This window comes from Sitophilus oryzae, unplaced genomic scaffold, assembly GCF_002938485.1.
Source record: "Sitophilus oryzae breed Bouriz unplaced genomic scaffold, Soryzae_2.0 scaffold_1059_pilon_pilon, whole genome shotgun sequence".
Lineage (NCBI taxonomy): Eukaryota > Metazoa > Arthropoda > Insecta > Coleoptera > Curculionidae > Sitophilus > Sitophilus oryzae.
In genome coordinates, this window is record NW_022145681.1 from 1,183,670 (window position 1) to 1,207,232 (window position 23,563).

The window sequence follows — 23,563 nt, forward strand, 5'->3', positions numbered from 1 at the left end:
CTTAAAGGGAATTAACATCCAGAATGAGTGGGAAAAAGCAGCTGACAATAGAACTCAATGGAGAAGAGTTGTAAACTCAGTTAACAGCGGCAACCAAAAAGTAAAGAGGCAACAAAGCAATGAGATTTTTGAATGTCCGGAGTGCTGTAGGCAGATAACATCACGTATCGGGCTTTTCAGTCACAGAAAAGCTGATGAAAGAAAACACCTTGCGTGACCATCTTCTTTATGTGTAACGGCTGTATGTATGTGTGTATTAAAGGCATTTTTGACGGTTTTTAGTGAGTGACATATTTCACGAAGGTTAAAAAAATGAAGATCTTAATTTTCTTTCCTCCGCTAAAAATTGGCTTTTCCCTTAAGAATCATGATCATATTATTTCTTCATGTCTTAGACTTCTACGAATTAGAAAAATAAATAGTCAATGGTTAATTTTCAATTTTACTATAAAAATAAAAATAAAATTGAAAAACAGGTTTTTTTGAAAATCTCGAAAACCGATTGAGTTAAAGAGCTAAAAAATTAGGTGAATTATTTTGATTCGACACCAAATCGATCCGTTGAGTGCGAGTCAAAATTAAAATTTAACAGTTTAATATTATTGATACAAGTTTTCTGCCGTTAGACAGTACAAAATGGTTAAAGGATCTTGAATATATAAGAGGCTTAGGAATTGTGAAAATTTTGAGAGTAGTTAATGATACTGCAGAAAGAGCTGTTAAATTGTCAGAAGAATACATTCATATTTTATCTAGAAGAGAAGATGAAAAACAATATGTGATTCAGATTGTAAGCGAGTATAAGAAGAAACGAGAGAAGAAATATCAATACTCAACTCTTCTTCTTCTTCATGTACCGTCTCCATATCGGAGGTTGGCTATCATCATTGCTATTTTGACATTGAAAGCTGCGGCCCTAAATAGGTCACAGCTCTTTTTCCTATAATTTTTCCCTGGATTATAAGTTGCAAAATCTCATGCCTTGGACCTCTCATGATATGGCCGAGATATTGCAATTTTCTTTTTTTTTACTTCCTTGAGGATCTCTTTTTACGCCCTTCCTCATTCTTCTCAGAACCTCCACGTTGGTTACATGTTCTGTCCATGGTATTCTCAACATTCTACGGTATGCCCACTTCTCGAAGGCCTCCAGTTTCCGCTCGCAAAGCTCGTTCAGGGTCCAAGCTTCCATACCATACAAAAGGACTGGGAATACATAACATTTGAGCATACGAGTTTTCAGATCTAGGCTCAAATCGCGGCTACAGAGCAGCTTCTTAATCTTCACAAAAGATGCACGGGCCTTCTCAATGCAAATCTTTATTTCTGAACAATAATCCGCGGTGCAGTCGACACTTGTACCCAGGTAGTCATACCTCTCTACTCTTTCTAGCTCCTCGCCTTCCGCGTACAGATGTTCATTGGGCACTCCAGTTTTAGTGGCAATCATGTATTTGGTCTTCTTAACATTTAGTGTCAGACCATATTCTCGACTACTTGTGATGACGTTATTTAACATATTCTGAAGGTCTTGCATGTTTTCAGCGAGAAGGATTGTATCGTCCGCGTAGCGCAAATTGCTCAGTGGTATGCCGTTAACTCGTATTCCACCAGCATCATTTTCGAGGGCTTTGTTAAAGATTTCCTCTGAGTAGACGTTGAAGAGGAGCGGTGAAAGAACTCACTCCTCCTTTGATATCCACTGCTCTCGTCAGTTCAGATTGGACGCGAACAGACGCACTTTGATTGAGGTACAGTTTTACTATTATTTGTATATCTCTTGTATCGAGGTTTTTTCGTTCTAACGCTTCTATTAGTTGCTTATGTCTTACTTAAACGGTGCAAATCACATTAAATATTTTTGTCGCTCATTGATAATACTCAACTAAAGAATGTTTATTAAAATAAATCAGCTATACTTATAAATGGTTTATACTTCATTAGACTTAGAAGATTTCTTAATTCCATTAATAACATTAACACCATCAACTGAAAAATCTATTTAGGCTATCCTGATTTAAATTTTATAGAAAAAAATTACCTGTGATTGACTATAAGTCAATAATCAATTATAGACAAAAACTGTCATTTATAATTAATCATCCAATCCTAATGTGTTGCATTCTTATTAATCAATTAATATACTACTCGTTATACAGTAACTTACAAACATTACATAAAAAAAGTTCTTAGAGACAAATAGATTTTACACTAACTTATAGATGACTTGTTTTCAACTATTAATTATGATGATTAATTATTAATTATCACCAAGTGAATTAAAATTTCTTGAATATTCAAATAAGCATAGGGCAGTTTTGTTTTCACATTGCTAAAAGAGAGGTAATTACTTTTTATTGAATTCATTTATAGCTTTTTAAGATCATCAGTTTCAAGTTTATTCAACTTTTTTTGGAAAAAAAGGCGAAATTCTGTCATAGCAATGAATTATTACTACATGTAGGTACTTACGTTATATCATCCATAATTGTACTAAATTAACATAGCAACAGTTTACAAAAAAGCTATAGACATGCATCGAACTCCACTAAATTTTGAAAAATTACTGTTTTTTTGAAAATTAACCTATCTACGTAATGATTAATTATTCTATTTTTAGTCAAAAAATAATAAATTATTATTAAAATTTCATTTAATCAGTTTTTTTTTGAAAACTTGTAATATATTAAATTTAATAACATTTTATTATTATTGTCATATACTGTATGTATGAGTAACTACCATATTAGGTAGTAATTGTTAAATTCATATTTTGACCATAGCTTATAAATATGACAATCTAAGCATAAGTTATAGAGAAATTAACGTTTCAATGTATTGAATTATTGTCTTTAAAAGATATTATAAAATAATTTTTTTAAATGCACATTTTGGTTTTGCCATTATTTACAATATTTATTAAAAATGTATAAAATATTTGACTACACCCAATTAACGAAAATTAAATAACTATAGATTCAATCCTATAACAAACTATTCTTCTTAAAATACTTTTAAGTAATATAAAAACTTTGTCAATATATTTTCGAAAATTATATTTCTAGTTACTTATTCTATGATTGTATTAAATGCACTCACCTTTATACTTAAAATGTCAGTGGTGAAACAACGACTTTTCTTTGTCCGATGGGTAATATTCTATGTGTTTTGATTACTAATAAACAAATTTGCCTTACGGACAAAAAAAGCTTATTATTTCGGAAAGTAGTTTTTTGTAGGATTATATCTATATAGGGAAATTGGAACAACTTTCTTTGCACGTCATCAATGACACCATGCGTCGTCTTATGGAGTTTGCTGGTGGTCGTATTATGATGTGCAACGAAAGTTATTTTAATTTCTCTTTAGGTAGATATCTCTATATAGTTTTAACAAATATAAAAATTTTACTCGGCGGTATTTCAAAATAAATGATTTTTAGCGAGATTAAAGTCATTATTAGGTTTGAATAAAAACAGCGGAAAAGGATGTATTTAAACGACGTACATTTATCCTGAGTACAATAATGTCAAAATATATTTTAGCCTTGATCTAAACATAGTATTAATAAAAATATATTAAAAATTATTATTAGAAGGTAACAACTCGCATTATAATAAAAATATAAAATTTCAAAGTTTTGTGTTAAATCAAAATGCCAGTGATTTAGAAGAATGAGTAATAAGGAACTTTCTTAATTTTAGGATGTTACAATATTATAGTAGGTCTAACTGGCCCCTACTAAATGTATAAACTCTGCAGGCCAATAAGTTGTTAAATCCTGTGATATATGCCTTGTAAAAATATATGTAGAATACACGGAATGTGATGATTTTGCAGAAATCTCTTTTTTAAGCATTAATGACCCTAATAAAGCATTAATGACCCTAATAAATAAAAATCAAGTAATTAGTAGTAATTTAATTAATAATAAATTAATTAAATTATTACTTTTTAGCAACGTAATTGCTCTAAGTAAAAGCAATTGCTAAGTGTTCACATAAATAAACCTTTTAAGTAAATGCTACTGCCTCTGTAGCTTTTGCTTACTTAAAAGTTCTAAAAAATGCAACACACCAAAAATTTTAGCCTATCACCAGGTTTCGGAAATTTCAGTAGAAAGCATATATTTGCTTTTTAAAACTCTAATATCTACATATAATACATTTTAATGCAATTTAGACCTTCTGAAGATATCAAAATATTTCCCTTTTTATTTTTTTTGTTTAGAATTTCCACAAATTATACTTTTAACACATTTAGAATACTTACATACTAATTTTTTCGTTTATTCGCCATTTAAACTCGTGTATTTGTATGTATTCGTTATTTACGATATTCAGAATGCACCAAGCCTATAGTAGATTTCTCGCACTCGATCGGTCGATCCTATCAGTATCAATACCTCTGTCAGTACTTAAAGTTCTAGGGAAAGGTGTATGTTTTTTCAAAAGTTTTCTTAATATTACTGGTATATTTTGTTCGCAAGCAGTACCGGCAACGCCGCAACAGCACGCCGTCGCATTTCTCTCACTCCGACTTAATAAGATCCCTATGCGATTTACTTCAACACTTGTAAATACCGACCCAAAAGTAACAGTTGCCAGCACGGTATATTCAGTCATAACAGAAAAACTCAAACATATAGTAAGTATCACACGTATACTGCAAAATATAACAAAGACCGATGATTCAAGTAAATGATGCTGATGTCGAGCTACCTTAAAAATTCTAAAGCAATTACTATACTAGAAAAAGCATTTTCTTAATTTGTTAATATCATTTTAAGCAAATGTTAGCAATTTTATTGTTTCTATTTTTAAGAAAAAGTTTTGGCTAGAAGCAATTTCTGCGATTTGAAGCAATCGCTGAAAGTAAAAGCAATTACTTAAGATTTTATTCAATTAGTTTCAAGCAATTGCTCAATTTTGACTCATTAGGGTCATTATTTTCATGTGCAATTTTTCCTCTATTAATACATGTTCTCCTCGTCTATGTTACTGCTTGCTAAAACCCCTTTTTGATAAAAGATTTTTTCATATACCATCCTTAGGAAATATTTCAGTATAAGTTGATTTTTAAAATAAATACTAATAACACATAGTACACATATTTAATTCTGGTTAAGAGATTTTGACAACCGGTTCATACATTCAATAAGATGATAGTGTTCGAAATTGTTTAGGGGAAAAGTCTTTTTTAGGTTTTACTAGATTTGTGTAAAATAATATATGAAATCAAAGAGGCATTTTTTATTGTACTTTTTCTGCAGAAGTTACAATATCAGTTTTCGATATGATTGTAAATCTATTTTTTAAGATTATTGTTAATTATGTATTTTTAAATTAGGGATTTTGAAAATTTAGTATTTGGTATATTGTACAGGGTTAATCGAAGGGTTTTTTATCCTAACTTTAAAACACCCTGCGGAATAATTTTGTAAAATTGTAAATTTTCCTAAAATATAATTTTACGGTCAGAACCATGACTCCTGAACATTTTGCTTTTTTATTCATGTCCGAGCTTGCTTTGGTTGATTTCTAAGAGCGAAATGATCACCATCAATTTCCATTTCTTTTTCAATTATCATTACATTTCGATGTAATTTTTTAATATGTCGAGATTGTTTTGTTGGTATACAAACAGAAAAAAAAATGTAAAAAATACCCTATGCCTCCCTTGGCTGCTATACAACTGCCTGTATACGTCCGTTCATAGTATCATTGAGGCTGCATACATATATCATATTGCGTTATGCTTTCCCATTCTTCTTTAAGAACCAATCGAAGTTCATTTAATAAAGCTGGTACCGCTTCGCGACCTCTAAACCTCTTGCCAAGCATTTCCCAAACGTCGAACATGATGGGCAGTTCATAGTAGTATATAGTTCACAATAATCACCAAAACCGCCTTGTCATACTGAAAAATAACTTCAAAAAGAAATGATAAATAAAAAATTGCAAATTGTTGGTGGCAAGTTCATTTCACTCTTAAAAATTAACCAAGGCACGATCTAAACAACAAAATGCTCAGAAGACATGGTTCTGACCGCAAAACTTGACCAAAAATTTCTCCGTTGCGTTTTTTTGCATCTGAGTGTAGTTTAGGATGTAGTATTTTAGCTCTTCTGCATTCTGATCACACTATTATGGTAGACAAATTCAAAGAAATATTATTTTCCACTTTAAAGGGCCGGCTACATGCACAGGCTTTACCGAAGACTTACTTGCGCAAACTGGTTTGTATCAGAAAGCCCGTGTGTGTGGACGGTAAAACGGTAGCACGCACAAACCCACAAGTGCGGCCTGCGTAAACGTCGCGCTGCTAAAGATTTTAGTTTGCGCAAACCAGTATATGCTGTGATATCATTCGTGTAGACGGTATTAGCGAGTTCAAGCTACAGTTTTGACTCTTGTGGGTTTTGTGTTATTATTTATCAGCTCTCAGAAAATGTCTGATATGCGTACTTATTTTAATAAGGAGTTTATGAGAAGTTTCGTTGAAATATATCGATCATTGCCGTGCCTATGGAAGATAAAATCGAAAAATTATTCCTATAGAAACAGAAAAAATGATGCGTACAAGAAAATGGTTTTCTATTTAAAAGCCAGTTTTTACCCCACTTCGATCTATACCGTTTATTTTTCTGTTTTTCCTTTAACAATAAGTAATACAAAAACAATAATTCGTCACTTGACATTTCCACGAACGGAACCACAAATTCAGAATAAAAATAATGATGAATGTACGCTCTTACTTGCATCGTGTCGACACCGCACAGTGTTCCTTCTAGTTTGCGCAAACTAAACAGTGCAGGCAAGTCGCTACCGTATAGCCGCCGCTTAACAGAAGCCGAATAGTAACTTTGTTACAACAAGGACTGTCACAAAGTGAAGTGGCCGAAATTGTAGGTGTTAATATAAGTGATGTTTCAAGAATTAATAAAAAGTTTCGCGAAACAAATGATGTTGAGGACCGACAAGGAAGAGATTGGAAAAAGCTTATTACTACAGCACAAGATCGTCAGTTGTCTTAGAAATTAAGCGAAGAGTTCATTAAGAAATATGTTCAGCAGTAATGGAAAATTTCAACAAAAGAATTGTGTGCTGCCAGAGAAGTGTGTCGTGCTGGTCATTTGGAAGATATTGTGTTCCACGTATATACACTGTCCAGCAGCTACGCACTGCCATAAAGAACTTTTAGATGTGTTATGAAATTTTTATTTTATTCTTTATCAACATCTGAAACCTCTTATTGGAGTACCCTTTACTTCCCATTTCTCCCTCCCACTTACAAGATGAAGATTCACTTCCGAATATTTTAACAGCGATCCAAGATGCTCTGTTGCCAACCTATAAAAATGATAAATGAACAAGAACGACAAAATGGATTCCTCTATGTCCTAATAATTAAAAAATAGCCTAATAAAAAGCAATTTTCCCGGAACGTATTCCAACTAATACATGCTTTTTTTCTTCACTCAATTAAATATTTATGGCAAACGATCCATTTGTCAACACGCTGGCCCGCTGCTGGCTGCGAAAAATCAATATTTTTGTTAACAATTTGTAGTATTTATTGACACGTTTTACTTCTTTTTTTTTGTTTATGAGTTATATACATTCTTTGTAAAAGGTAAAAGAGTTAAAGTTTTAACAAATAAATTTAAACGTCACATTTTAAGCGGGCTATATACAATCCAATTCGGTCGGACGGTTGGATCAATTTCATCGGTTTGGATAAAAAGTTGGCCCGTATTGTCATTCAATAATTGTAGATCGGATCTGAGTTGGGTGCTCAAATCACCGGACAAGCCGATCGACTAACAGAAAAAGTAAGAAAAGTACTTTAAGTTAACGTGTTCCTTACGCCTCTAACGCTAATCTGGATGAATCTATATACTTTGTTTATGCGGAATCCGAACCGCGTTCCTCGCCATATCATGGTCAATGGCCTACCGACTTGGTGACTCTCTAAATCGACTCTTACACACGAGATATTCGATCTCATCCGCCCTTAAACCGGCGCGAATGAGCAGTGTGTGTCAATAGATTTTACACTCTTGCCGTGGACCAACAGCACGACGTTTATCTGTCCCTCGACTCGTATCGTCTAACGTCGCTTAACTTCGATGATTTATCAACAGAGTTTACTAGAGGAGTATTGGCGGCGAACAATTCTTCTGATGAAACTATTATGGTCCATTCGCTAATTATTGAGGTATTCTTCATAGTTTAGTTCTTTAATGAAATTCATATATTACTAATTTTTTATATGTTAAGCCACTTTTTAGCCTAATCTTCAATAAACAATCTACAACAACTTCAATAAACAATCTACAAAAAACATTTTTTTTTAATTCAACTGACGATGACGATTACAGATTTATTGTGAACTTGGCTAACATGGAGGCAATATCCTATTTCGTTGGCCTGGCCATTGAGGCCACCAAGTTGGACGTGTGTCGAGGGCTACATGATTTTCCATAGATCTCAATTAGTGCCAAAATAGGTACACAATTTTTTTTAATATAAAAATGAATTGCCACTCGCACCTTAATGAATCGAAGTTGTCAAAGATTGAATATTTTTTAAATAATTGTGAATACACAGTAACTCCGTGTTCCGAAAAAAATCCCATTAAATTTCCCAAGTTTCCGCATTTTAAATTTTCACTTAATTTTTTATATAGAATATATGTACAGGGTGGGTCAAATTGGACGCTTTTAAAGGGAAACACCCTTTTCTATGGGATATAGACGAAATCTAATATCGGTGTCTAGAGCTCAATTTTTATCAAAAACATGAAGGTGAAAACCGACCTCGATATATGTTACCGTTTATGAGTCACGGGGTAATAATTTTGATAATTTAAGAATTATCAACAGAAAGTTTGATTTTTTATATGGGCCACCCTGTATATTTTTAATTCATTGACAAGAATATAATATTACCTTTCCAAAAATATAATATACTTGACATTTTGTTCGATTTTTCTTCAAGATATAGAGTTTTTACAAATTCGCCCACTTTGAATGAGTAGGCTTTGAACCGCGCCGGCTGAATTGCAAAAATATTGTATCTGTGATCAGCAATTAAAACGAAAATAATATTTGTAATGAGAGATTTAGAATTTTATAACAATTTGAACTTTATTTAATGACATCAACACATTTAAACTATATCTAATAACAATAAAAATTAATAGCAAATCAAGACATGAGATTTTGCTACAGGTGTTCGACATGTCGACCGTCTTCTGTCATGAACAGACGGGGCAGTTTTTGAACATTTCTCGTGGAGTTTATTAACTCAATAGGGGTGAAAGATACCCTCGCATAACCGCTAAGTATTTCTAATTCTTCTCTAGATTATACAGGCAATTTATAAATAACAACCTTTATTCTTTCGCAAAGATAAAAATCCATAGGCACTAAGTCCGGCGGCCTCGACGACCAACGGCTGTGATCTTGGTTAGCTAATCAATTATTGTCGAAATTTGCTGCAAAAGTTAGCTGATAACTTCAGCGTTCTGAGGCACGGCCTCGTCGTGCTGGAAAAATATGTTTTCGAGTTCCATTCGGGGCTGACCATCAATAAAGGGTCTACCAGTTAAAAGAGGCAAACTTTTAAAAATTCTGTATTTCGAGGGGGATTATAACAAAATATCAAGTGTGCTATATTTTTGGAAAGGTAATTTTAAGTTTTTTTCATTTAATTAGAAATATACAGGGCGTCCCAAATAAAAAATAAATTTTCTGTTGATAACTCTTAAACTATTAAGTTTAAAAAAATTATACTTAACCATATAAAACCAATAAATTCTACGTAAAAAGGTGCTTTGAAAATGTTTTCATAAAAATAGAAAATTTTCCATAGCAAAAAGTTACAGCGAGTTGTTAAAAATGCACATTTTTGAAAAACACCCCGTAACTCCGAAACGGTACCAGATATCGATGTGCGGTTTTCACCATGATGTTTTTGATAAAAATTGAGCTCCCCAGACACCGATATTATTTTTCGTCTATCTCCTATAGAAAAGGGCGTTTCCCTTTAAAAGCGTCGAATTTGACCCACCCTGTACAGGGACACCATTTTAAGTGTCTCACTCAATTTACAATTTTCTTGGATCCTATTTTAAGATAGTAAAAAGAGATTTTTTCAATTTTAAAACAATTTAATAGAAAGTCTATTTTCGTCGTCTCTTTTTTCTATTTTTATAGATGTTATTTATATTACTAAGTAATTTTTATATCATTATGTAGATGCATATGTCATTATGTTATATATAATATGTATACCATTATATCAACTGTCTATTATAAATTTTGTAACAAATTTTAATCACACAGTGTTAATTTTAAGAAATAAAATTAAATATTAAGTTTGCTATTTATTTATTAATTTATTGAAAGACGACAAGTTAAAACATTCACTACCTGTATTAATGTAATCATCCTAGCTCTAGTTTTATTACAAATAAAAATATGCTAACAATACTTAGTTCCCTCTGTTTGTAGTAGTAGTAAACTTATTCGTAAGAGCGGTCGTTGCTTAACAATAATAGACACCAACGAAAATAAATCGTTCAAACCAATCACCTATGAATCGAAAATAGCTGCCCAGCTTAGCTTAACTGTACCCAGAACGCGTTTAAAAATACCCATCCGACCCATTTAAGTCAACAACAAAGGGCACAAACAAGAAAGACAAACAAAATTCAAAGTCCATGAGCACGGGCAAACAATATCTGTTGAATATTTATGTTAATTGTCGCCATGTTTATTCGGTATATTTACAGAAAATTCATGCTAACGAGCCGAGTAAACGAATTTTAAGTAGAATTTTAAAACCGTATATTGAACTATTTCAGTAACAATTTTTGTATATCGACGATAAGCGGTACCAATTTATTTTTATTTAAATTACTACGTATTGTTTTTGGTTTTACGGACAACGTTATGCAAACCTATATTACCTCAGGGAAATATGATATATTGTTAACTTTATCGTAAGTACCTAGTTAATTTTTTATCGTTATATACTTTCAAAAACACATATTACAGTTGCACAGAGAAATACACATTTAATCCTATTGTGTAAGGTAACCAATTTAAAAAAATTGCAACATAAATTTTTAAAAAATGTCTATACCTATGTGGCCGATTCATCTCTCCAAAAAATCCTCTATGGGTACTTCGCCACTGCAAGAAAATCTAAAAAATAAAACCGTATTTTATTTTGTAGATTTTCTTGCAGTGGCGAAATACCCATTGAGGATATTTTGGAGAGATGAATTTTTAGTTATTGACATTGTCATTGAAGGTTTCAAGTACACCCAAAGCAGATGACTTAAAGAGATAATGAATGAAAAGTAAATGTCTTTGAATAAAGAGATTAAGGAAGGAGCATATCAAAAATCTTAGATCCACCGCGATGGGACTCAAATATGGCCGACTTAAATTAGAGAATGGAAATAGTCAATGCATGTCATTACTGACAAAAAATAAACACGCGTTGAGTAGATAATATTTGACTGAAATTATAAGATTAAACAAACTTACCTAAGTGAAGTTTGATCATAATTATATGACCGCCTCTTCCGAATAGATCACTATGTAGTTCACTCTCTCGCCGTAAGGTGGAGCCACGCATTTTAAAGCCAAACAAAAAATTGTGTCGATCCAGACCCTTTCCCGGAATATATCACGCCGGGCCGCTATTTAGTGAACATATGTTTAATTTATGTCACTGATGACAGGTATTGATAATTTTGATTCTAAATATCTCGAGAACCATTACTCGTAGCGATTTTTCCCAAGAGAGCTTTTTTACGTAAAAAACGTCGTAAATGTATATTTTTTTACTCAGTAGTTTTATACAGGTACGGACGAAAAGTTATTACTCTTCAAACCAGTTAAAAAATATGTAGGTGGCGCCCTCTACTAGTAGGAGTCATATTGACATCAAAATCAAATTCCTCATTTCAAAAAACTGCCAGACACCAATTTTCATCCATTTTTGTATATCGACGATAAGCGGTACCAATTTATTTTTATTTAAATTACTACGTATTGTTTTTGGTTTTACGGACAACGTTATGCAAACCTATATTACCTCAGGGAACTGGCCGACAATTTTAATTAATTAAGAAATTATTTGGAAAAAATCAACTGAAAAATCGAAAAATTAAGTTACATAACTTGAGACATTCCTACGGGAACAACTTTTATCTCAACGAAGAGCTGTATCTATATCTATGACGGTATCAAGGCAGTGATAGTATTTAGATTCGACGAATCTTTCAAAAAATTTTAGTTTAATACAGGCCTTTTTATATTTTTCTACTCTTCTGAGAAATCTACTAAATGTGAGTTTCCTCAGTAGGTACGTAAGATAGGGGACGTAAGATGCTCGGTAGTTTTATATAGGTACGGACGAAAAGTTATTAGACTTCAAACCAGTTAAAATGTGTAGGTGGCGCCCTCTACAAGTAGGAGTCATATTGACATCAAAATCAAATTTCTCATTTCAAAAAACTCCCAGATTCCAATTTTCATCCAAATATTGACGTTATTTCAGAAAATATTTAAAAAAAAATCGAAATAAAAATGAAACTTCTACACCCTGTATCTCCGAAACTAAGCACTTAAGGTCATACATTTATACGAACTTTTTTACTTATTTTTATCTGCAGAATATGCTGCCGAAGTTTCCGGAATAGAGTTCGGACCACCCTGTATAATTCTAATAAAAATAGATAAGTTATAATAATTATATTAACAGAAACATCCGATACGCTACTGAAGCAGGTAAGTCAAATTGACGTATCTAAATTCTTTGACATCTAATCCTTAACAAGTAGTAAATAAAAGCAAAAATGCAAGAAAAAATATATAATTAGTTCATTTAAGTGAATTTCACAAATGATCGGTTTACTACACATATGTATATGATATACATTGTCACTTACTAGCGAAAAGTTATTCCATTATTTCACTTGATTTTTAGACCGAGATCTATCGCACGGTACACAACCAACTATTTTACAGCCTTAATTTAAGTTCTGCCACAATTTCCATCTAGATTTACTACCTTTATACAACTATCAGTAGTAGAATAAATAATAGATATCATAAAATAAGCACAATAAAGACTGACAAAACCACAAAAATTCAAATCAAATTCAAATGTGTCAAATGAATCGTGAAATAAAACTGTCAAGGATCCCCACCCTTTTTCCGCTTTCCATGCATGAATACATGGACAGCATTATATACTCCTTAATTAATATTTTCAAAGGTTAAGATTTTTCAAAGGTTAAGTTTAAAAGGTATAAGGTAAATGAAAACGAAAAAAAATAGACTGTGTTTCCCAGTAATAATGTCGGACAAGAAGATCTAATTTCTATCAATATTGTTTTCACAGTACCCTTGCAGAGAACTATCCATAAATTGGATTGGAACTGTAAAGATCTGAACACAGATAACAAATACTTGAACTGATTACCTACATAGTCCTAATTGTTTACAAATCTGAAAATCTACAAGTGCAAAGGAGTTTAGTTTCAAAGTTAATACGGCCAGCAATAAAATGAGCCTAAAGATGAACCGAATTAGAATTAAAGTGATACCTACATAATAAACTGGTGATATCAAGAACGTTACAATCACAGTTACAATCAATGACATTACACTGATTAGTTGTGATTTCAGTTTGAACTATACAGGGTGGTCCGAACTGTATTCCGGAAACATCGGCAGTATATTCTGCAGATAAAAATAAGTAAAAAAGTTCGTATAAATGTATGTCGAAAAATGCTTAATTTTGAAAATACGGGGTGTAGAAGTTTCATTTTTATTTCGATTTTTTCCAATTAATTTTTGAAGTAACGTCAATATTTGGATGAAAATTGGTGTCGGGGGGTTTTTTGACATGAAAAATTTGATATTGTTGTCAATATGACTCCTATTTGTGGGAGGCATTAAATACTATGTTTTAACTGTTTTGAAGGGTAATAACTTTTCGTCGTAAACTACTGAGTAAAAAAATATATATTTACGTGACTTTTTACGTAAAAAATGTCTCTTAGTAAAAATTGCTATGAGCAACCGTTCACAAGATATTTAGAATGGAAATAGTCAATTCATGTCATTATTGACAAAAAAATTAAACACGTTGAGTAGATAGTTATTTGACTAAAATAATAATTTTTTTTTATTTTTTTAAATTAATCATAATTTTTTTTGCGAAAAAATGATGATAAAACAGTTTCTGTTCAACTTTTGGCACAAAAACGTATCAAATTTATGATTTCAGTCTAATAACTGTTTAGTCAACATGTTTAATTTATGTCAATGATGATAGGTAGGTATTGATAATTTCGATTCCAAATAACTCGAGAACTTTTACTCATCACGATTTTTACCAAGAGACCTTTTTTACGTAAAAAACGTCGTGGTATATTTTTTTACTCAGTAGCTTTATACAGGTACAAAAAAGAAGTAGAAAAGTTATGACTCTTTAAACCAGTTAAAAATATGTAGGTGGCGCCGTCTACAAGTAGGAGTTATATTGACATCAAAATAAAATTTGTCATATCAAAAAACTCCCAGACACCAAATTTCATCCAAATATTTATGTTACTTCATAAATTATTTAGAAAAAATCAAAAGAAATATGTAACTTGTACACCCTGTATCTCCGAAAGTAAGCATTTTTGGACATACATTTATAAAAACGTTTTTACCTATTTTTATCTGCAGAATATGCTGACGAAGTTTCCGGACTGCAGTTCGGACCACCCTGTATATAGTTGTAGTTGTCGGAAAATGTAATACATTAACAACAGCAAAAAATATGACGTTAATCAAAATTAATAATATCCATCTATCAAAGCTTTGTATCAAAGAATGAAATCGAAAATATATTACCATAGAAACGCCTTTATATTTTTTGGACTTTTTTGAAAAAAAAAAAATATTTTCATGTTTTTTTCTAATTTTCTCTAAAACGGTATGGATAAGTATAAATGGGATTGAACCATAGTTCAAAAATGCTCGCAAAAATATTTATGAAGAATGCATTTTTCTCAAAATGCCAATAATAAAAAAAAGTTTTTCCTTTTGTAATGACAATCCGGGGACATACTACTGTACAGGGTGGGTCAAATTCGACGCTTTTAAATGGAAACACCCTTTTCTATAGGAGATAGACGAAAACTAATATCGGTGTCTGGAGCTCAATTTTCATCAAAAACATGATGGTGAAAACCGCACATCGGTAACAGATACCGTTTATGAGTTACGGGGTGATTTTCAAAAGTGTGCATTTTTAAGAGATTGCTGTAACTTTTTTGCTATGGAAAATTTTGTATTTCTATGAAAACATTTCCAAAGCACCTTTTCACGTAGAATTTAATTGTTTAAGTATATTTTTTTTTAAATTAATAATTTAAGATTTGTCAACAGAAAAATGGATTTTTTTTATTTGGGACACCCTCTATATTTTTAATTAACCGAAAAGAATTTAAAATTACCTTTCCAAAAATATAGCACACTTAATATTTTGCTATAATTCCCTTCGAAATACAGAATTTTTAAAACGCCACTTTTAACTAGTAGGCTTTGGATCCCTTATTGATGATATGCCCTTAATGGAACTCGAAAACATATTTTTCCAGCAAGACGACGCACCGCCTCTGAACGCTGAATTTATCAGCAAATGTTTGCAGCAAATTTCAAGAATAGGGATTTCAGGAATAGGGACCTCACAACCAACATCCCAGCCGTTAGCCGTCGAGACCACCTGATTTAGTGCCCATAGATCTAATTCTATGGATATATTTGCGGAAGAATAAAGGTTTCTTATTCTTCAGTATAATCTAGACAAGAATTAGAAATACTTAGCAGTTATGAGAGGGTATCTTTCACCCCCCACTATGAGTTAATGATTCCGAGAGAAATGTTCAAAAACTGCCCCGTCTGTCCATAACAGAAGACGGTTGATATGTCGAACACCTGTAGCAAAATTTCATGTCTTGGTTTGCTATTTATTTTTATTGTTATTAGATATAGTTTAAATGTGTTGTTGGTTAAATATTTTTTAAATTGTTATAAAATTCTGCATCTCTCATAGCAAATATTATTTTCGTTTTAATTGATGCTCACAGATAGAATTTTTTTGCATTACAGCCGTTGCCGATCAAAGCCTAATTATTTAAAGCGAATTTTTATATACTCTATATCTCGAAGAGGAATCGAGCAAAATATCAAGTGTGTTTTATTTTTGGAAAGGTAATTTTAAATTATTTTCAATAAATTTAAAATATACAGGGTGTCCCTTATAAAAAATTAAATTTTCTGTTGATAATTCTTAGATTATTAATTTAAAAAAAAATACACTTAAACCATTAAATTCTACGTAAAAAGGTGCTTTGGAAATGTTTTCATAAAAATACAAAATTTTCCACAGCAAAAAAGTTACAGCGATTTGTTAAAAATGCATATTTTTGAAAAACACCCCCTAACTCCGAAACGGTAACATATATTGATATGGGGTTTCGCCATGATGTTTTTGACAAAAATAGAGCTCGAGACACCGATATTAGTTTTTGTCTATCTCCTATAGAAAAGGGTGTTTCCATTTAAAAGCGTCGAATTTTACCCACCCTGTACATACGACATAGTCTAGTTTTAATCAGGATATATATTTCATGTTGCACTATTCGACCGAAAGTAATAGGTAAACTAATCAGTATATCGTAATTATGGAATATCTCGTTTCATTAGCAATATAGACGGTTTTTAATAGAAATATTAATAAAAACTTCTGTCGCTAAAAGTATAACAGCATTAACAAAATTAAAAAAAAATGGGGCAAGTAGCTTTTATAACCAATAACGCATGTCCGATGAGTTCGTTCGTTTATTCATAATGTCATTTAGAACCATACCCTATTTTCAGCTATTATTCGAAAACAACAGGGCTTCACTAAAAAATACAATCGCTGACCTAAATTGATACTTCAACTTGACAAGGATTATCGAAAGACGTGCACAGTTTGAAGAAAATGCCTGGTTATTTCGTCGGCATATTAATTAACTATGCATCGCTAATGTTGGCTAGAATTTTCTTGGATTAATATTTTAATATTCGGCAAATTCTACTTATCGATTACTACTTTTTTATTGCGGCTTTATTGTAAAAGAGAAGACTAAATATTGTGCATACCATATTTAACCAGTCTGGCATAATGTGCATATTTTACATTGGTGGAACATCAAAACGTTTACAGTTGGGGGTTTATGAACAACAAAACGTTTTTAGAAGACAAAAATTAAATAAAAAAGAAATAAAGCAAAAGCAATCGATACATGGAAGTAAGGAAATTAGTCTAGATTTGTTAAATTAAAAATATAGATTAGTCAGTAAACAAATTTTTATTTTTTGAAATAAATTGGGTTAAATTTAATTTGAAACTGGTGCAGTTTTGTACTGAAACACATTTTTAGAATTAGAATAAATATTATTTTTATATTAAAAATTAAAATAATAATAATTATTATTATATTAAAAATAAGCAGGTTCATTAGGCGAATTTATATAATGCATGGATCATTTTAGATAATTCGTCCTAAATGAAATTTTAATTAATAACTTATATACAGGGTGTCTCAAAAAACATGTGCCATCTCTCGTGGGGAGATTCCTCATGTAAAAATAAGATTTATTTTTCATATCAACATAGGTCCGATTCTGCTTTATTTCGTTGCTACAGGGTGTTAAAGTCTTAATAATCTTTCGATTAATTACAATTTTCTTCCAAATACTTTTAGTGATTAGAATGACATTTTGAGGGTAAAAGTTACTTTAAGTGCTACATATTTTAATGCTAAAAAGTGTTAATAAATTTATCAGGGACGTGCATATGAGTTATCACTGGAATATTTTTCATAAAAAAATCATGTACGCCACTGACTTTTTTCTTTTGATATCAAAATTGCGTAGGCCGTTTTATGTCAATGAAAAGTTATCTCTTGATATTTTGTCGAATTCGGTCTCCTAGATGGGATAAACGCAATTTTATTTTATTTATGTTGATATGAAAAATTAATCTTATTTTTACGTGAGGAATCTCCCCGCGAGAGATGGCACATGTTTTTGACACACCCTGTATAATAAAATAATATTAGTATTTTTAATTTTAATTCTATGTATTATGTTTTTTTACTTCAATTTTTCTTTATTGAACACTATTATTAACCAGTGGTTTTTTTTATTCAGAAAAATGATACAATTAACCTAGGCTATCATTTTGATGCATTGCGCTCAAGTATCGGACATACAGGGTGTCCCAGGCTGGGCATGCATTAAAAGTTTCTAGAGAACTACAATATCTAGATCGGTGATTTTTTGCACATTATTGTTTCACAATGTGACCTATCTATTAAAAATATTTTTAATATAGCGGCACTTCCGGAAATACCGGAACAAACGCAGTGGCTGTTGTAGTCACTAAATTTGACGTTTAGGCTATACAACCTTTTTTTAAATGGCAGTTTTTTCCCTCCAAAAATTTTAAATATTATTATAATATCAAAATTCCTAAAATTTTACAAAGATTTTATGTAGTATGTAATAAAAAATGAGAGTACCTATTTAAAATAAAAAAGTTGCTTCAAAATCAACTTCCGGTATTTCCAGAAGTGCCGCCATATTGAAAATATTCTTAATCGATAGATCTCGTTGTGAAACGATGATGTGCAAAAAATCTCCGATCTAGCTATTGTAGTTCTCTAGAAACTTCTAATGTACGCTCAACCTGGGACACCCTGTATATCAGTTTAAAAAATGTGTTTCTTACTTGGATATGGAATATAAAACAATGAAATTGAGTGAAGTTTGGAGACTTTATGACAATAATAAATTCTTTAAGCGGAAAATCAAAACTAAAGAAAGTAAATATTTTACGTTTCTAAAAATTATTTTGTTTCCATTCTTTTCTTTTTAACAAATCGTTGTTTGGAATAAATATGAACGCAGGCCACTTTGAAATTAATAAAATGTGATTACATGATATTATTTCATACACAAAACATTACATAGAGTACATAGTAAGTATAAACTACTACCTAAAAATTGTTTTTGATTTTGCCATACCAAGCACTAAAAAATATGTATGTATAATATTATATTATTCAATAACAAAGCACCAGCAATGTATGTATCTGCATCACAGGTGCCATAAGAACATGTCCAACAGCAGCAATGGAGGTCATTCTAGACCTAACACCACTCCACATTGTCGTCGGTAGTTATGCCAATGCGACAATGATTAGAATGATCATTGACGGAAACAGTACTGGGAGAATTTTCAGGTCAGGGGCTTGGAACACCCTCAAAAAGAAAATTCCACTTCACCAACTCCCAGTGGATGACATTCCAAGAATTTACAACTTTGAGAAACACCCCACTGTAGTATTGAGTAATAAAAAGGATTGGAAGAAAGAAACGCTTACTCAGCATATAAAAGACCATACCATCATGTGGTATACTGATGCTTCCAAAACCAAAGCAGAGACAGGGATAGGAGTATTTGGGCCGAAAACTAAATACTCCGAACCAATAGGCACCTACCCCAGTATCCTTCAGGCAGAAATTTGCGCTATCGAAAGATGCGTACAATTTATCTTAGATAGGAACTATCGAAAACAGGAAATTGCCATCCTATCCGATAGTCAAGCAGCACTTAACGCGATCAACTCAGTAACCATCAATTCGAAGTTGGTCAAAGAATGCCTAGAGAAGCTCAACAAATTAGGCAAAGAAAATAAAGTCCTCCTACTCTGGGTGCCTGCTCACCAAGGGATAGAAGGCAATGAAAAGCAAACGATCTAGCTAGAAAAGGGCGAACGCTCCACTAACTGGACCAGAACCGCTCTGTTTTCCAAACAGGAACCAACTGAAAGCGGGACTGAAGAATCTGGAAGACTCCATCCGTAACTTGGAATGGGTGTCCTCCAACGGTCTAAGACACTCGAAAAGTTCCTCAGAACTTATGACCGAGAAAAATCAAAGGTTTTCCTTGATCTTAGTAAAAACAATCTTCGGATTGTCACGGGGTTTCTAACAGGACACTGTCTCCTCAACGAACACCTCAGTAGGCTGAAACTGAGAAACAACGGCGAATGCAGATTTTGTGGGGAAAATGGGAAACACCAGAACACATTATCACTGAGTGCGCCGAGACGACGACCATTCATGCCGTGAAGCTTGGTACGTCTGATGTCGAGGATGGAGAGCTGTCCTCTGTGAGCCGTCTCAGATACTTGGTTTTGTTAAAGCCCTGAGACTGTATGATGAGTTATAACTCGTTATAACTCAAGTAAGGGGAACACACAATAGATCTATAAGGTCGCGGTGATTAACTCCCCTCCTAAACATTCTACATTCTACAAGCACCAGCAAATTCCATACATTATGATATTGCAAGCATACTATGAACGATCAACCAACAATTTTACAGCAAAATGCTTGGAAGAAGCCCTAAAATACTTATTTGTTACATATGTTATACGAGTAAGGAATGATAATAATCAATAAATATATGAAAATTCAATCAGAACTTTGTTAGCCAAAATTTCCTGAAAAAAAACACATTTAAAAGTAAATTTCTGAAAAAATATGTCTTCCATAGTTTGTAAATATTATTTACTATATCTATTAATAATAATGTTTTTAATTTGTAGGCTAAGGTTATACTAAAACTAGGCTATCATATAAAATATATTTCATAGAACGAAAGTATGTATTACGATATTATTTAAAAACATTTGAAGTTATCTTTTTATAAATTTAGAAATTACCAACCAAATTGAAATAAATGTTGTTCGTTTATAATGATTTTCAAAATTTAAAAACAATCACTGGAGGACAATTTTTTTTTTTTCGAGAACTATTATTAATTCGCAATCATTTAATTATCTAAGGATATTGGTAAATTTAGTAAGGATAATAGATGGCTCCACTGAAAAAAACTAAAGTTTTTTCTTCAATTTTAAAGTGTTATATTTTTTTTACTTTTAGCCCTAATTTTATGATTTTTTAACAAACTGTCTATAAATCTATAAACTTTAATTCATAAACTCAGTTTTTTTTATAAATTTTAGTGTTGGTCTTATTATAGAGAGTTATTTGAAGGGTTGTTTTTATCCTTTAAACACAGGGTGTTTTAAAGTCTAAAAAAATCCTTTTTTAACTTTAAAATACCCTGTGCAACAATTTCGTGAAGAAGTTTTTCTAAATGGCTGTACTTAAACTGCCGTTAAACGGTAGCTTACTAAAATGCCGTTAATAGGTATGACGTCGTCGTTGGTGTGAAGCACTTGACGGCTTTATGAAATATAGGAATTTTATAAGGACTAACCAACGCTATCCACCCCACCAAACCAACGCAACTAACCTCGAGACTGATAAATAAATATAAAAAACAAATATAAATTAGTAAATACGAACCAACCCCACTAAATAACCAACTAACCAATGAATTAACACCCTCCAAATAACCACGCTAACCAACCCGCCTAGTAACTAAACCAATCCAACCAAAAAGGGTGAAACCAATGCGATATTTCATGTTTTAATATTTTCTTCATATTTGATTTATTTGAAGATACTGGATTTATATTTGATTTATTTAAAGATGCATGTGAATATGTATTGCTAGTATTTTTCTATTATAATATTTCTTTACAGGTTTGAATTTAAATCATATGAACTTAATTATTTGCTATTGTAATTAACTGATTTAATTTCTCTGTGTTAGATTTTGATATTTCATGTTTTAGTATTTTTCTTCATATTTTATTTATTTGAAGAGATTGGATTCATAATTAATTTAATTTATTAATTACTTACTTAATTATTTGCTATTGTAATTAACTGATTTAATTTCTCTGTGTTAGATTTTGCGATATTTCATGTTTTAGTATTTTCTTCATATTTTATTTATTTGAAGGATTCATAATTAATTTATTTAAATAAACCTCGTTATGGAATATATTCGACTTTAACTGGCTTTTACCCCATTTCCCTGGATTCTCCACTGTAGAAAAGCTATCCGTATTGGCCGAGGTGGTTTCTCAAACACTTTAAACATTGGTGGTGGCGCCGGAGAACAAAAAGACCGACTGTTAGGCGTTAGTAATAGCTCTCTAGAAAAAGAAGACTGTTACAATACTCTTTTTTTTGCAATGCTTTACGCTATAAGAAAAAAAAATATAAAAAAGTCTTGGTCGGCATGAGATTTTAACCACGGACAACCGTTAATATATATAACCGTTTAATAATATATTCTGACTTTTTATAAGTTATAAATCATAACACAAGAAGAATACCATGCAATCTAAGTGAAATTAGTCTAGAAAGATAAGAATTCGCTATAAATAAATTTAGCTTTTTGTAACATGTCTTAAAAACCATTCTCTTAAAAACGTAACATTCACCGGTCAACGTATCCTCTAAATGTATGACCTCCTAAAATGTATGGCAAAGTGTATGACCAAGAAAAGTTGAACCAATAATCCTACACGCTTTTATGTGCTTTTATTCATTTGAAAAATTCATATTTACAATTTTTGTTTATTTTAATTTACAAAGTTTGGATGTGGCAGCTTTACATTTCTGAGAGTAAAGATGATTAAACTTGTTTCCATGGCTAACTAAGTGAAATTGTTTAAAAATTATAAGAATTGGCTATAACTCAGTAATTTTTCGAAGAAAACATATTATAGCTTATATCGCTGCTAAGCTTAAAAAATGGCGCTTTTTATAAAGTCATGGCCAGCTATGGTTTCAATGACATCGAAATAAATTAGACCCGGCGACTTACATTTTGGCAAAATACATCATTGCCTTAGAAAATTGCATGTATGCCAAATTTCCACTTCGACCGCATTTAAAAGGAAATCTTACCTACGTATACGTACGGGGATAGCTAACCCACATTGCTAACGCTCACGAAGCGATAGCCACGGAGCCACGGAGCCACAGGTGCTCTTGCAAAATGCTTATAGCTAGGCATTACTTTCCGCCGATATGAACGACGTCACAATATCTATTAACGACATTTTAGTAGGCTACCGTTTAACGACTGTTTAAGTACATCGTTTCTAAATCATTATTTTTCGATTGGCACCATGTCTTCTGAGCATTTTGTTTTTGAACTCATGTAAACACATGCCTGGATTATTTTTTAAGAGCGAAATAAACTTGCAACCAACAATTTTCAATTTTTTTAACTATCACTACTTTATGATGTAATTTTTTAATATCACGAGGGGCCTTTGGTGACTATTGTCATAATGTCATATCGACACTAACTAGAACTATATATTATAATTTAAAAAAATGTTAAAAAGTAACGATACTGGCTTGGTTTTAATAAATATTAGTAACACTAACAGAACCGTCGTTTGGGGTGAAGAAAAAGTTTTTAGCCGAGATTTGGTATTTGTGTAAAATTTTATTTTTGTAAATAAGTTTTTTTGATAGATGTTAATCATG

At 31.7% G+C, this 23,563-nt stretch overlaps 1 protein-coding gene across 1 annotated transcript in view; it reads right to left on the reverse strand.

Moving 5' to 3' along the window:
• The window catches only part of LOC115876555 (putative leucine-rich repeat-containing protein DDB_G0290503), a 57,136-nt gene extending 34,915 nt beyond the window's left edge, over positions 1 to 22,221 (reverse strand). Inside the window, exon 1 of the mRNA XM_030892366.1 lies at positions 22,083 to 22,221. Coding sequence (XP_030748226.1) covers positions 22,083 to 22,157 — 75 coding nt within the window. The 5' untranslated portion in view covers positions 22,158 to 22,221. The remainder of the gene's footprint in view (positions 1 to 22,082) is intronic.
• Positions 22,222 to 23,563: the final 1,342 nt, after the last annotated feature.